The following is a 16,317-nucleotide window of genomic DNA, read 5'->3' as shown; positions in this document are numbered from 1 at the left end:
AAATATTGGTTTAGGCTGTTCAGCTGAGGATGAATGAAACAAGTGAACTAATGCACATTCCCAACCATTCTCAGCTTATTACAGGCAAGAACTAACTTTTGCTGTAGGAAACGGAAATTCTCGAATAGCCACACAAAGCTGTAGACACAAAATCTGTCCCTGGCTATACTACTTAGTCTTTCAGTAGAGTTCAGCCACTGCCAGACATAAACCAGTGTTGTACAGGAGGAAGAAAAAGGAGAGGAGCTGCAGCATCCAGTTCCGGCCAGACACTCCATGGTCAGACTGAAACAATAGGCATTACCAGGTCTTATTTCACAAGGTACAAGAGGGACACTCACATCACAGTAAATATAAAAATGATTTGGGCATTGTCTGCATCTAAAAGCCAATGGAAAGATTCAGGGTTAAACACAGCAAGTAACAAAAGAAATGCCTGGCCCTCTTCTTACAACATGATGGTCCTTCCTCACAAGAACAGAGCCTGACATCCATTTTAGCCACTCATGTTACACATCCTACAGATCCAGGTGGTTACAGCTCCTCTGGGAAGCACAATTCCTGGGGACTGCTCTCAGAATGAACAATCTCTTCACTGGAGTCCTCCGCTGCTTACCAGTGATTTTAGAGAAAAAGATTAAATGTGTCCCAGGCAAAGCAGGAGCCAAGACAATCAAGCCAAGTTCAAACAGATCAATTCAAATGGGATGCTAAAGCAATTAATAATAGGGATCTGGTTACACTGCAAGCATTTATAGTTACAGTCTTGCTGCTGTTTATTGTTATAGTTTTACAACAAAAATAATTGTTTTAGAAGTAGTTCAAGGCTAGCACCAAATGAGTGGTGGACTTCCAATGACATTTTTTTGCTGTCTGGAGTCCCAGTTGCTAGAGTTTCTCCTCCTGTTTTGCATATATCTTATTCCTTCTGGTTTATCTTCCTGTGTATTCCAGGAGAGCAGCTAGACCTTCTGACACTTGCATGATCTGAAATTTTCACCCACGGGACTCTGGCTCCTGTATCAGCTCTTTCCTGTCTGAGGGCTGGTCAAGATTAGAATTTATTAAGAAGGAAAAAGCCAGGAGATTTGCAAAAAAAAAAAACCAAAAAAACAAACAAGACAGGGCAGGAACTTTGATTAAGTGAAATATCCCTGCTTCTTTCTTCAGCAAGAAAATAATCATGGCAACAAGAAAAAATAATACAACCAAAAAAATAAAATAAAAAGTGCATCTGTTGCAAATAATATTATCCTTGTCTCTTTTTGACTCTTGTTTTGCAGAGTTTAAAATAGCAATTTTTCCTCTTCCTTTTTTTCTCAGAGTGCCGCTTCAGTCATAAGTTTCTTCTTTAGTTTCTGAAAAAAAACCCAGACTCATAAGAAAATGTGACACCTTGAATTTTTCAAATGTTTCATATCTCAAAATTAGATATGCATCCCCCACAAAGACATCCTTTCAAAGAATATTTATGGCATATGACACCTTTCAACAATTCTAGAATAAGGTAATTCTGTTTCCAAAATAAAAGCCTGAGAATCCAAACAGAAAACCCTCCCTTCCCCTTCTCCCTTCTTGGTGAAGTTTTGCCTTGAAAAGAAGTGTTCATGTCTCTGGAAGTCTTAGAAATAATCAGTTCTGTGTAGCCATACAGCTCACAGCAATGATTTCTGAGAAAATACAGAACTTTGCCACCTGTTTTACTGAGTCTTCTGTCCCCATTTCAAAAAAACAGATGGATCTAAGATAGGTGTAACATCATGGGAACTGTCTCAGGCAGCAGATCGCAAAAAATATATGCCACAGTTTTCATCCTGCATTCAGGGGAGCTACTGCTGTCTTGGAACTCTTTCCCCTCCTCCTTCTCCAAGAAAACATTTAGCTGGTTACCAACCCGTCTCTCCTTTATTGCTGCTCCTCTCTAAGTCCTCTTTTTCAGCGAGTGCTGCCAACTCTGCCTCTGTTTGGTAGCTCTGGTAGGAACTTTGCTCTGGTGGTGTCACTCCCTTTTGTCTTCCAGTCTGTGGCATGAATTCCAGTACTGTTCTGTTGGGCACTTGAAGGAGATACGGCTCTGTGAAGTACTGCCCTCCTGCCATGCTAGAAAAAGGCATTTGGGAATGCAACTGATTGGAGAAAGGAGCTCCCTGCATGTAGAAATCACTCCAGGGCACAGCTGGATAGGCAGGGATATCTTCTGAGGGAAAAGCCACCAAGAAAAGAAGAATAATGAAAATAATATCTATGTAGTACAAGATGTGTGTGTTGTGCTTTACTCAGTGCAAATACAGCACTGCTGTGCAGCAGACATCACACACAGAGCAAGGATCACTTTGCTCTTTACACTGCAGTGTATTTAACCAAAACATGGTTCTTAGGAAGAAAACCTTACAAAGTTCATAGCATTGTTATAATCTAAAAAAAAATCCATGCCACTCAGCAGTGATCCTGAGTGTATGTAATGACAGTAGAGACACCCCGCCAGTTTTTTTTCCAGTCCCATTTTCCAAGTTAGTTCTGCCAGGCATAAGATGGATACTTAATCTTCACTTACATTTATAAAAGCTGTAAACCAGGAATACTTTGTTAATTAATATTCATAATTCAACTAAGCTGCTCACTTGCTTATGTACTGATGTAAGACTTGCAGGTGTGTCTGCACTGATAGACTGGTTTCCAGCCCTGTACTTTGGGAATCCTGGAACCTTTTCAAAAAGAAATTCTTCCCTTGTGAGGGTGGTAAGGCACTGGAACTCAGAGGAGTTGTGGCTGTCTCATTCCTGGAAGTGTTCAAGGCCAGCTTGGATGGGGCTCTGAGCAAGGGATAGTGGAAAGTGTCCCTGTCCATAGCAGAGGGTTGGAACTGGATTAGCTTTAAGGTCCCTTCCAAACCAAGCCATTCCAGGATTCTATAATTCTGTGAACTTGGTCATCGCCACTGCATAACAGAAAAGCCATTCAGTGCTGATTGTGCTCTGGACAAAAGCATGGAGTAAGAGAATATCAACTCTGCCTCTGTTCCTTTGTCAACCTTCCAACTTCACCAGCTTACACCTTTACACATCCCTTGATGCTCATACAACATGCCCCAAGGAATGCAACACACACTTGGGCATCAAGCTATAAACACATTTCATTTGATGCAGTCTGGGGCACAGCCCTCTCATTATTTCTGGCCCATCAGAAAAAAACACAGAAAATAATAATTATACCTTGGAACTAGAGCAGGCAAGCAGGGCCAAGTGTGTTAGATAGCATGGGTGCTGCCAACCTGTCCTGAACAATGTCAGCTCTGAAGAGTGGGGACAGGAGCCAGCTTGCAGCCTGATGTGAGTCAGACTGAGTCAGACTTCCCTCCCTGACAAGGTCCACAGAACTGGTACAAAAACAGCAGCAGCATCTGTGGGCTAAAACTCTCTGTTCTCTCACGTCATAAGACAAGGGATGGAGCTTTTGGAGCATGACCTTAATTTAACAAACCTGTCAGTCTAAATGAATTAACTACAACAGTTTGTCATTTGATTATACTTGGGCTTGAATAACTTCAAAATACAAAGCCCAAACACAAAACAAGGAGATCAACAATGCCATTTTTACCTAGGAGTTTGTTTTGTTTGTTGCTTTTTTTTTTTTCAGAAAATGATGCTGAAGTGCCTTCATCTCACTGCTGTTGCAAATTCAAGTCAGAGGAAGAATCTATGTCCATACTCTGTTGGCTCCTCTCTCTCTCTTCTTTTGCACTACCCTAAGATACATAACATGATTTCAAACTGGTTTCTGCAGAAGCCAAACAGAGAAGGCTGTTTTTCCTCACTACCTTCAACTATCTCATCTGCTGTGGCACCTTTTCCACTTTGTACCCTTGACTTCCACCACATGCAACAAAGGGATGTTCGTGTACACAACAGGACACTCCTGGAAAACAAAAGTTACTTCTCCAGTGCAGCTAAAACATCTGCACTATCTGACACATTCACATTTTATGCTCTTCCTGACATGCGCAGTCTGGGTAGCAACTTTTGATTCAAATGAACAGGTTACTCAGCACTTTAAAAAAAAACAAGCATACAAGGAAATTAAATGAGAGAAAGATGGGCACATCTATAGATTTGTGCAGGCATGTGGACCATTCCTTCTTTCTGTCACAGTCATCAGTGAACCCACTGATCATGCTGAATGTTTCAGGGTATCATTTAACAACTCCAGAGGAGCGGGATGCCAAAATAGTTCAGAAAATTACCTGAATTGTCACTTGGCTGCTGTGGCATGACTGGTCCCCCCACATGGTTTTGTACATAGCCTCGTGTGGCTCCGTAGGTTATGGCTCCACTGTTGCCAGGTAAGTCAGGGAAAGCTGGATGGGACTCCAGGGGTGTTGGAGGAGGAAGGTGGTCACTGGAGAACATATTGCTGGCCAGGTGACCTTGGTGACACAACTGGGAGAGCTGATAGATTCCCCCCTGGCTGCTGTACTGACAGTAGGTGGCCTCCAGGTTGTCTGCAGGCTCCAGCTGCCCCAGACAAGGGCAGGAAGCTGGTGAACTGAAGCTGTGGAGAGCAAGGAGAGAGGCAACCCAGAGATTAAAGGAGGGTCAACAGCTACACCAATCTATCCAATTAACAACTGTTTTATTGCCAACCCTTCCTCCCAAATGCCAGGCACAGGACAAGGGCAACAAAAGCCACTTGAGCAAAGTGCTTTCACAGCAGGGTTTTGAACAATGGGTATTAGTGGGGATTATCTTCCCACTCTCCAAAGCACGATCCAAAGCCTGAACACCCTCACTTTCACTTGACAGGCATGCAAATCTAAGACCACTCTGAGTACAAGTAGCACCTGTCTCATAGCAGGCACCCTGTCCTATTATGCACTTTATATAGCTTTTCATACTCCCTTTAAAGTATATCGTCACTCTGCCTCTCACTTTTCATGAATGCTCCCACCTAATTCTTCATCCCTTGTCCCACATTCACCCTCCCAAGGCGTCTCCCAGGGGCTGCTTTTTTCATCTCTCTCAAAGACCCTTTCATCTGCCCCTACCCTTGATTCTGGTCGCTGTAAGAGAAGGATTCCGTGGAGCCATTTTCCTGACTGGCCAAGCTGCATTCATTGCTGGGCGTGTCCAGCATCAGGGGAACAATGTGGCTGTGGGGGTCGAAGGCTAGGCTGAGCGGCAGGCTGGCCCTGCGGATGGGAGGAGGACTGGGAAGATTAGGGAAGCACTCCACGCTGCTGGGATTGAAGTGCAGCGCCTTGCTCTGAGCTTGTGCTTCACAGGGTGCCAACATTCCTACCACCGAGGAGGCTGTGAATAAAACAGACTGTCACACTGTGCCATCACACTGGTAATCTGCAGGAGCAAGCAGAGGAAATGACAAGAGGACCAGGACAGAAAAACAAGATGCCAGTGAAAGAGTGGATGTTATTGATGGGAACAGAAGTAAATGAGTACCAGCACTGCTGTTGAGAAGCAAAAGGGAGTAGTAGCAAGCTCTCTGGAACACAGAATGATGTTTATTGGTTAAATAAAATTACCTTTGTGAATTCTGTCTCTGCATACTATCTTTATCCAGCTCTCAAGAAGGCAGCCAACTGAAGCAAAGTAGTTCTTGGAAAAGAGCCAGGAACAATCCCCAGTCATCTTCCATTTCTACTGTCCTCTGGGAGGAGTGTGCTGCACAGATCACCCTTTAGAAAAAATGAACTGTGCTTTGAATGAAACAAAGCTATGCCTTTACAAATCCACTGTCTAGGCTGTTTTGAAACACATTTTCACTCCCGGTTTGGCCTCTGATGAGTCATGCCAAAAACAAAAATTAAAAAAGTAGAAATGGCAGCTGAAGGTCCTTGGGAAAAAGAAGAGGAGAGATGGGAAAGGAAACCAACACCTTTTGGTTGGTAGAATCTTGTTTGGTGACCTGTTTCCTCTGCTGGAAAAGGAGAGAGGAACAGTTTCCTACAGAACAGCCTCTGTGGAAAGACACAATAGAAGAAATGAAATTGATGATCAGAATCAGGTATGCTGGTGATCCAGAGTAACAATTATACACAAAGCTCAAGAAGCTTGGGCGTGGTGCAAGAAAATGAGTTTCTCTCTTATTATGGCAATTAACAAATGGCTTCTCTCTTCACAAATGCAGCCATCACCTGTGCAGGAAGGTGCAATGTTTTCTCCAGGGTAACTAGGCTGAACCAGCTCAAGGATGAGGAAGAGAAAAGAAAATATCACCAGCTGCCCTGGTGAAGCTCTCCCACACATTGTAAAGTTTTCAGGGAAAGTCTGCAGCTGCACTTCACCCTTACAGGCATAGAGAGTAACATCAAATGCACTCCACCAGGTGTGACTCAAAGGCCTTAAACACAAACCTAAACATAAAGATGCCACAAGTATTAGCAGCCTTTAGAGAATTTTGGAATGCATGTCCAGAGAGCTGATGAGGAGTTTTCACTTCATCTTGCAGCACTGTTTCTCAGATTGCCCAGTGCGCTGGGCAGTTTTGTGCCTCTTATTGCACCTTCCCACATTCTGTTTTCTTCCAATTCTCTGCAGCCATGGAGAGAAGGAATCAAATGTTTCAATGAAAACTTTTCAAGTTTTCAATAGCCCTGATTTTGGGCTCAGTCAGAAAACTGAAGCAAAATCTAGGATGGCATCTCTAAAGCATTTACATGCCCAGGCAGTTCTCAGTGGTTTATTTTTTCTGTTTGACCACACTATTTATCCATGCCAGGCAGCATCTCAGGTGTACCTGTTGCATTCCTGGGGTTTGGTTTAGCCAGAAATGAAACTGAAGATCTCTTCTGATTTTTTTAAACCCTTCTTTAGCACTGGTTGCCCTGACCACTATGCCCCAGAATGTTCACACAAACGTTATGGAACAGCAGCCATGGGGGGCACAACTTACCTGAAAAGCAGTCTATATCCAGGCAAAGCTCCAGTTCAGTAATGACAGCTGCTCTGCAGATGGCCCTGCTCTTCCTCAGGATGAACACAGGCAGCCCAGGAAATCATTTCTAAACCTATCTCCATACCTACTAAGAATAATTTAGTTTTTTAAAAATATTTGCAACACTTAGTGCAGGTAATCTTTGTGGATCATGGCAATAGGATCCTCAGGCAGTGAGACTGTGAGACAGCACCCTCAATCTCCAAAGAGCTGGTTCAGCCTTTTCTAAAGTCTCCTCTGCTTCTCTGTCCTTTCAAAGAGACACTGACATTTTGTCTTCTAACTAAAGTCACAAATGCAGTAAGAAGAAACAATTCCCAGAGAAGTCATATCTGCTGAATCTGGCATATCTACAGAAGATTCCAGAGTTGTTCCATGAAGAATTCTGACCCCTGGCTTGACATAATGCTTACATTGTACAATTCTGTGGCTCTTCCTGATGCTGATGTTCTGAGAGAGAGAACCTCAGAAGGCTTTCCAGTGAACATGGGAATGTAACAATAGGATTTTTTATTTCTTTCTTCCATTACTTCTGGGTTCTCAGTCCATGAGACAACCTTGGGAATTTTTGAAGAGCAATTTAATCATTTACACCTTCACATCGCAGAACCAGTCCTGGCACTACACTTGACTTAACTCTAGAATGGTTATTCTGTTTGCAGCCTTTACTGGAACATCAAGGGCCATCACAAAGCTTTTGATAGGTTCATCCTCATCTTGAAATTATGAGAAAAAGAAATTTGTTCAAAATTTGTTTGAAAGCTAGAGTCATATAAGTGAAGTCATTGGAGCTTGTAATTTATTTACTGTTCTTTGACAAGCCATATCCAGCTTCATCCAATTGCTCCCAAGATTTCCATTACAATCCCATTTCTGCCAGTGAATTTAATCACCTAGCTATTTGCTTAACAGAGTTACTTGGACAGGCTGGGCTCCTGACAGGTGTCCTCAGCAAGGCAAACACATGAAACAAAGGATTTCCTGCAAAAACACGAGTGGGGCAGAAAAATCTCCTCTCTACCAGAGGCACAGAAAGGAACTTTTCTTTCTAATGGGTTACCTCTAAAGAAAACACAAGCCAATTAATCACAGATACATATGTATCAGCAAGAAATCTCAGAAGACCAAGAAAAGCTTCAAATAATTACCAGTGTCTAAAAAAAAGCCATTAATTGTAATCATGCTGTCTAGCAAAAGTGGAAAAAAAACCACCAGCAAAACATTTCTAAGATCAAAACAAGCTCAAAATTGAAGTTTTGAGTCACAAGAGGCTCTTATAGCAAGTAGTGTGGCTACTATATCTAAATCAGAAGCTGTAACCACCAGCAAGGTAACACACATCTCAAATACAACTCACTGACATTTTAAATCAGCTTGGTTGGAGAACTGGTAAAAACAGTGGGACATTTAAAAAAAACAAACAAGCCAAATCCACATAGCAAGAGTCAGAACTGCTGGATAGAGCAAGGAAAAACAATGGAAATTGCAGCACTGTACACTCCACAAAGGTCTCATGCACTTAAGTAATTTTCTTGTCCTGCTGAAAGTGGTTAAAAAGGAAAGCATCTGAATAGCCACTCCAACAGGTCACACTCTGTGGGTCCAAGTGTACCACGATGCAGAAATCCCAGAGGCTTTTGCTAAAACCATACATGAGCTGTTTTCACAAGGGACACTATTAAGCAATTGGTTTTGCCTTGTAAATTGATAACCTTTTTCATTCATCTGTTTTCTCTTTTGTTTTGCTCCTGTTAATTTGGATTTTATCCTATCCAAGTTTTGTCTCCTTCATTTTCTGAGATACCCTAATAAAGAAAACAGGCAATCCATGGATAGCCCTGCAGATCTCTCTTCTACAAGGATTCTCTACAAGTAATATCAGTCTTTTCCCTCAGAGAGGACACTTGCCCTTTTTCTTCCTTACACATTGCATCAAGAATTCAGATAGGACCTTTCTTTCCTATCAGAAAGAACTGCTTGTGTTTTCCACATGGAGAGCTGCATCCCAGCGTGCAGATCCCCCAGAAAGAAATGCAAGCAGAGGACAAGATCATGTCCCTAAATTAAACTTTATTTCTCTGACAGACATTATCCAAGAGGGCAAATAGCTTCATGCTGAGAGAGAGTAGGTTTTGGTTGGATATTAGAAGTAAACTCTTCCCTGTGAGGCCCTGGCTTAGGTTGCCCAGGGAAGCTGTGGCTGCCCCATCCCTGGCAGTGTTCCAGGCCAGGATGGATGGGGCTCTGAGCAACCTGGATAGTGGAAGGTGCCCCTGCCCATGGCAGGAGGGATGGAATGAGATGATATTTAAGGTCCCTTCCAACTCAAACCATTCTGTGATTCCCTGATATTTTCTCCTGACTAAACAGTGTCTCAGCAGAGGTACTTTAGGAACCAGGAGAGGTTCCTAATGCATAAAAATCAGAAGATACTTGGTTTGTTTCCTTTAAATGAATTCTCTTGCAAAACCTTGGTTTCTATCCAATTAAATACAGGGCTTAACAGACTTCACCATTTCATCACTCTGAAAGCAGAATTACTCAAACATTTTGACCATATTTACTCTGTCGCAAGAAGTGGGAAAACTGGAACTGACTGAATTATAGTAAAAAAGGTCATAGGATTGACTAAAGGAGTCCTTGCCTTGGGAAGATGACAGGAAAATTTAAATGACAGAAGTACTAGATTAGGTTATAAAGAAAGTATTTCAATAACATACTTTTAGCAACACATGAAGAATTCTAAACTTACAGTTGCTTTCCACCATACCAAAATACCTTTAAGGTAAAAGCACTATAAAAAAATTTGAGTAATTCTTGGAAAATGAGTTGCAGGAACTGGCTTTAATACTGACAACTAAATACCGATATATTTAGAATACAACGAGGGGACAGACATAATGGCATGAAATTCCAAAGAATTAATTACACTGGGAAGCAGGAAAACACACACAGCAGTACCACATGTCAGCACATCTGCTTGGGATATCCATCCCTAAGAAAGTGGTGGAGTCCTCATCACTTTGGAAATCTTTTCATATTGCACCAACTTGGAAACACAAATGTACCTAGGAAATGCTTTAGGGAGCACTCCTGACTCTAGGGAATGCTCTTGAACTGCACACATCAAATAAACAATTAGACAAATCCTCTCTCTTTCATTGCCATCAATCTTTTAACAGAGCTCAGGTAGAAAACTGGTTGAACAGCACACCCCACTGACTTAAAACCCCACTGCAACAGTGATTAAATTCAACCTTCAGCTTTGGAACTCAGCTACTCTCACTCCCTCAAGGTCTCGAACAATATGGAAACCTGTCCTGCCTGGAGAAGCCAAGGAAGCTCCTTTGGATGTCTTAAGGTGTGGAGTAGCTGATGGAGCCTTTACAACACCAGCAGTTCACAGAGTGCACCTTCCTTATGCAGCTCACGTAGTTCAGACTGTAACCAGAATGTTTCCATCTAAAGAATATGGGGAGTGTGTATCTGCCACGGAGAACATCAGAACCAGAACATTCCCCTCATCCTTTACAACAGCTGGACCACTGTCAAACAGCTGTTACGGAAGAATGCCCTGCTCACTTAACCTTATGAAGTCGTATTCAGAATTCCTTGCTGGCTTCTGCTAGGACAGAAACAAGGACTGCAAATCTGTCTCCAGAACTAGCACAGAGGCACCACCATGCTGGTAGATAACTGGTGGAGACTCAATCAGCAGTGAGCTGCCATACCTACAATCACAGAATCATTGGAAGAGACCTTAAGGACCACCTCATTCCACCTCTCTGCCATGGGTGGGGACAACTTCCACTATCCCAGGTTGCTCAGAGCCCCATGCAACCTGGCCTTGGACACTGCCAGGGATGTGGCGTCCACAGCTACTCTGTGCCAGTGCCTCACTACCCTTGCAGGAAAGCATTTCTTCCTAATATCTAACCTAAATTTCCCCTCTTTCAGTTTGAAGCCATTCCCTCTTGTCCCACCACTACAGTGCCTGATGAAAAGTCCCTCTGTAGCTTCCCTGTAGGCCCCTTCAAATACTAGAATGTCCTCTGAGGTTTCCACAAAATTTTTTCTCCTTCAGGCAGAACAGCCCCAACTTTCTCAGCCTGTGGAGTGATGTGTCGCTTTCTGCACTGATGGCATAAGGCTCTGACATGGTCTTTCCTAAAGCCTTTGGGAACCTCCCAGCTCCACCAGCTAATGCTGCAGCTGTGCAAAACACACATGCTGGTCGGGGTCTCACCTGAGGCAGAGGTGGGTGATGCAGGATGTGTGCTGAGCAGGCTGGAGGAGTTCTCAGCTCCAGGGTCTCCTCCCAGCATGTCAGGCTGGTCTCCAGCAGTGTCAGGCAATGGAGGCACGGGCAGAGGAGGTGCCCTGCAGCAGACACAGAGGACAAGGCAGGGCATTATGAACAGTCATGCACTCCTCTGTCAGACAAGGAGCAAATCCTACATCACCAGCAGGTGCAAAGGGAAAGCACTGTCTGACTACAAGTGCAAGGAATGCTGTATCAAAAGTCTTCGGGGAAGCAGCCCCAGGTCACTTGAATAGGAGAGGCAGCAGGAACAGTGCAATGAAGTAAGGTGCTCTCCAATCTTCCACTTTAATTTATCCTCTTCCACTTAACTTTTCCCCTTTTCATTCTGTTTTCTTCATAAGAAGACACTCCAGATTGCCATAAATACATCCCCATGGAGATTAATTTCTCTCTTCACACATTCACTATCCCTTGAAAGACCATCTACCCTCTTACATATTCTCTTTCCCCCCAATAATGTCCTCTGCTCACGTATGAGAACTGCTACCTTGGATTTCCTCAAAGAAGTCCATGACTTTCTAAGGCTGATCTAATCAAGCAGCATTTCCATCACCAAGTGAAAATCCATGGAAATGGAAAGTAGTAGTGGGAGAACTGGGTTAAAAGAATCCCCAAGCACACCCAAAGCACCTGGCTGATGCATTCACAGAAACTAAAAATGAAGAGTTGATTCCATAAATCTACTATAAATCTTTTCTACCTCATCCCTTGCTCTTTACATGATTTCAGCCAGAGCAATTTCAATCGTTTTAGTTCAAAATTAATTTGATTAATCTGTGTTACAGGTTAATCAAAAGGACTTTTAAGAGGGTCCATCACAATTTGCCCAGAAATCTGACAGGCTACCTAGGTCCAACTCAGTGCTCAGCTATTCACTGTTAAAAGGTGAAGGGGAAATGGCAAAAGAAAATATTTAATTGCTTAGGTATCAATTGTGGAAAAATGAGAAAACAGAGTAAGTTCCTTACCCATAGCCCTCTGATCCAAAGGGGACTGACAGAGCTGATGATGCTGGATATTTTCTGTTGCCTTTTATGCTCAACTTCTGCAATTTCCTCCACTTTGCCCTGCGATTCTGAAACCAGACCTGAAAAATGGGAAGAAAGAAATGCATTCAGGGAAGAAACCATCTACACATGGGGACAATGACAGTGTCCCAGTCCCTGCCCATCCCTTTTCTGCACAGACCCACAGGCAGCACTGTCCCCCAGCAGGCATTACCAGGATACGTTGTGGTGTCACACCAACCACAGCTGCAATCTCTCTCCTCTTCTCATTGTCAGGATAGTGGTCTTCCTCGAACATCTTCTCCAGCTCTTCTAGCTGCTCTAGAAATGATGCATTGTCGAAAGAGAGAGAGATGGGAAGTATGTGACAAGAAAATAAGAAAAAAAATTTAAAAGAGAGGGAAACAGAAAAAAATTGGACATTTTTATTATACTAGAAATATATGAGTAAGAAATGATTTTTTTTTAAATAAACCACAAAAATAAACAAAAATCCTCTTCAGCTGTTTCAAAAGCAAAGAGCATTGCCAGTGATGCTTCAAATGAAAGACACTCAGCAACCTTTATTAGTGGAAGTCTTCATACACCTAATGGTGTGGAGTGCAATGCAATACCAGTTAGAGCACATCAGCACTGGGAAGGGAACACCGAGTGCCACTGGCACTGCCAATGTCACTGTGTGCCAGTGTGTGCCCTGGGATCTACCTGCACTATAGAAGGTGCGGGGTTTCTTCTTGACAGGTAAGGATTTTTTTCCCTTGGCCACATCACAGCTGCCTCTGGACTCCAGGACTGAAGAGCCCTCATAGGAATTCTGAGCTGCAGTGCTGGCTGGAGCTTTGGATTGGTGAGGGGCCAGGCCGATCTCCTCCTGCCTGCAGGCAGCTCCAGCCACTCCACTGGATGCTTGCTTAGTTTTTCCCTTCTTCGCCTCCTTTTCAATCTCAGCAGGGCAGTAACTCTCAGAGCGCTCTTGTGACCCTGACTGACCTGTGGGCTCCTGTGCTAATCCAACCTTCGTGTCACCACAGAAATCCAATGGTTGCTCACACACCAAGGCAAAGTCGTGCTGGCTATCAAGGACAACAGAGCCTTTGGGAGATGACCCAGTTGCCTGCAGGGTGCTGCATCCCTCATCTTCTTCCACCTCTTTTACAGAGCTATTCCTGTCTTCTGTTCCCAAGTTGTCCTCAACTATTTCTTGTCTGACTGTGCCTGGGAATTCAGGTAGCACACTGCTCTCTGCACCATGGTCACCAACAGCATCAGCATCCACCACAAGGTGCTCTGTATTCAGCAGCATATTCTCCCTCTCATCATGGAATTCTGCAAGGCAAAAATGAGGGAAAAAAATCCAAACCCCACGCCACATGACCATTGCCTAAGCTGGATGTGCCTGGATCAGGAGTTTCAGTTCTGGGGGAAGGAAAAGACCACACAACAAAACCCAACAGTGACAAGAGAGCTCAGAATAAAGACAGGTGATGCCAGGAAAGCAACAGCAAAGAAGCTGATATGGTCAATATGGAGATATTCAAATGTGTGACTAGAAAAGCCTCTTTTTAAAAGCAAACGTAAACTACAGAAGAGGGTAATTCCAGACACAGAGAATAAAGGGAAGCTTGCATATTACAAATACAGTTGTGGGAAAACAGCTTCAGGGGTAATACAGGTCTCTGGAATAAGCAACAGAACAAAAATCAATGACCTGACAAGATCCCATCACCTTATTAAAATGAGCAGAAGAAGGACAGAAGCAAAATTCTGGTCTACTTTGTCAGCAGGGATTACCTGACAAACATAATCACTTTTTTACTTTTATGGAGTTCTATCATACCAAAGCTGGCCAAGCAAACAACTATTAATTGTACAAACTTCTAATAACCGCCTTAAATTATTTCTCTGCAGCTTCAGCCACACTTCTGAATAACAGATTTACGAGATAGGGAGTGAAATAAGGGGATAAGGACAAAATTAGGTACAGAAATCCAACTAAGTTTAACAAAAACCCCAAAGTGTGTTACAATAAGAAAGACTAAATAGTAGAAGACAGGTCAGAAAGAACACAGCAAGATAAATAATTAAAATAGGCAACAGAATAATACAGAAGCCTTATACTTTCCCAGCTGGCACATACATTTCCAAATAAAAATTTCCAAAAATCTCCCAAGCGGCTCAGAATGTGTAAGTCTGTGTGATTTCTGCTACTTAATTTTTTTTTTTAAAGTTATTATTTCATAAGAATAGGAAGTAGAATAATAAACCCAAACCCACGTATTTGCCTTTGTCTGGAGAGAAGAAAGTTTGAGCAGACTGTTGGCAGCATTTCAATAGCATATGACAACGGAGAAACTTGATGGTTTAATTTTTTGGGGAAAAAGATACAAATAATTTCATTTCACTGTGCTCTGCTTTTGATATGTATTAGTGCAATGCCAAAATAAAGGATTTGCTTCTGCCTCAATGTCTCTTTCTGAAACAACTGTTAATCAAGGAAGATCCCCACAATTCCAAGCCGACCAGAGAAATTTCACACAAGTATGAGGGGATGGCAGGCTACTCCAAGAGCATCTAATTTGCTTTTTATAGGATTAAGAGAACCAAATTAGTTGCAGGGGAAAAAAACAGAAGCAGGAAACTATGCAGCTATAATAATTTGATCTTGTTAAGCAGCAACAAGTTTCCACTGCTTATAATATCCTGATGGGGAGAGTCAAGAACTGAATGAGGAAGAAGAGGTCTCTGGTCTATATAATTCCTTTTTCCACCATCCTCCTGGTTGCCTCTGAGCTTATCTCACTCATTATGTGAGGGAAAAAAAAAGTATTTTCACATTATTTGAGCAGGGTTTTTACCTGTTTCTATGCAAACCCCAGTATGTGTTTACATCACAAGTGTCCAAGTCTTATGTGGGCACCTGGGAGTTTAATATTCTTTACAGAAATAGTCCTCCAAGTGAAAGTAAACTGCTGTGTTTTATTTCTAGAACAGATAACAAAAATCTCACAACCATTTGGGACTGCCAAGGAAAAGAGCTGAAATGAAAACCAAGTTTGGAGAGAAAGATGGGCCTTGGTAACAAAGGGCGTTATAAAACCACTCCTTTCTCCTATAATTCAGAGACCAGACTGAACATCCCTTTGTCCCTCTTTTAGAAAAATAGAAGGAGAAGGGATGTTAACAAGTGGGTGTTAAGGAATAGGTAGTGTGGAACACCTGGTGCGCTTACAGCAAGCCAAGCCCCCTTTTCTATTTCACAGCCACCTCCTTAGACATTCCTCGGAAAAAGTCAACCACTTCATCTGCAAGGTTTTTAGGGTTGTTTGGGGCATTTGGTATAAAACCACCTGAACACACACACGGCAGGGGAAAAGGAACAGCCTCAGAGGTACCTCCACACAAGGAGGGGGAAAACTGGACAGCGAGGAACGTGCAAATGAGAAACCCCGAGGTAGCGGGAGCTGCTCGGTATGACACAAAGACCCCCTGCCCCAAGCCAGGTGCTTTTACTAGCAGGGAACACGAGGGCCGGGGAATCCATCATTCCCAGTCGCAGGGCCCAGGACGTAGAAGGCTAATGAGTGCCTAGATAACATCGCTGAGGAGCGGTTATCCTCCCCCGGGGCTGCTCATTAGGCTCATTGCCGGGTGCCTCCCCCCGGTTATTAGGGCGAGCCGGTATCACTCATCCCCCCTGCCCTCATCCACACCCTTACCATAGCCCATTCCAAGCCCTCTAGCCGCCCGGTCCTCCGGCTGCTGCTCCTTGTCCACCCCGTCCATGCCGGCTCCGTGGCGGGCCCACTCCGACTCGGCCCGGTTAATGCCCCGCCCGGCCGCCCATCCTGCCCGGCCCCGGCCGCCTCATCAGGGCCACCTGGGCACAGCGGGGGAGACCGCCCTACCCCTCCCCCCTCCACGGGAACCACGCTGGGCCCCTGTTGTCCACACGGAGGGAACGGGAGTGTTCCAGCCTTGGTGAGGATATTAGGAAGAATGCTCCCCGTGAGGAGCTAGCTGAAATATCGCCGTGTGCGC

At 43.6% G+C, this 16,317-nt stretch overlaps 1 protein-coding gene across 1 annotated transcript; it reads right to left on the bottom strand.

Moving 5' to 3' along the window:
• Nucleotides 1-290: 290 nt before the first annotated feature.
• Nucleotides 291-16,062, bottom strand: NOBOX (NOBOX oogenesis homeobox). Its single transcript, XM_071418042.1, has 9 exons — nt 15,996-16,062; nt 12,985-13,605; nt 12,494-12,600; nt 12,241-12,359; nt 11,195-11,328; nt 5,042-5,306; nt 4,241-4,548; nt 1,895-2,197; nt 291-1,358 (listed from the first exon to the last, which is right to left on the bottom strand). Exons 1-9 carry the CDS (start codon nt 16,060-16,062, stop codon nt 1,333-1,335), a joined length of 1,950 nt encoding a protein of 649 aa, XP_071274143.1. The 3' UTR covers nt 291-1,332.
• Between the last annotated feature and the right edge of the window lie 255 nt (nt 16,063-16,317).

Source organism: Agelaius tricolor, unplaced genomic scaffold, assembly GCF_023055355.1.
Source record: "Agelaius tricolor isolate 1412-34295 unplaced genomic scaffold, bAgeTri1.0.p SCAF_74, whole genome shotgun sequence".
NCBI classification, from domain to species: domain Eukaryota; kingdom Metazoa; phylum Chordata; class Aves; order Passeriformes; family Icteridae; genus Agelaius; species Agelaius tricolor.
The sequence above is the reverse complement of the archived record's forward strand: the minus strand, read 5'-3'. Positions and strand labels throughout refer to the sequence as shown.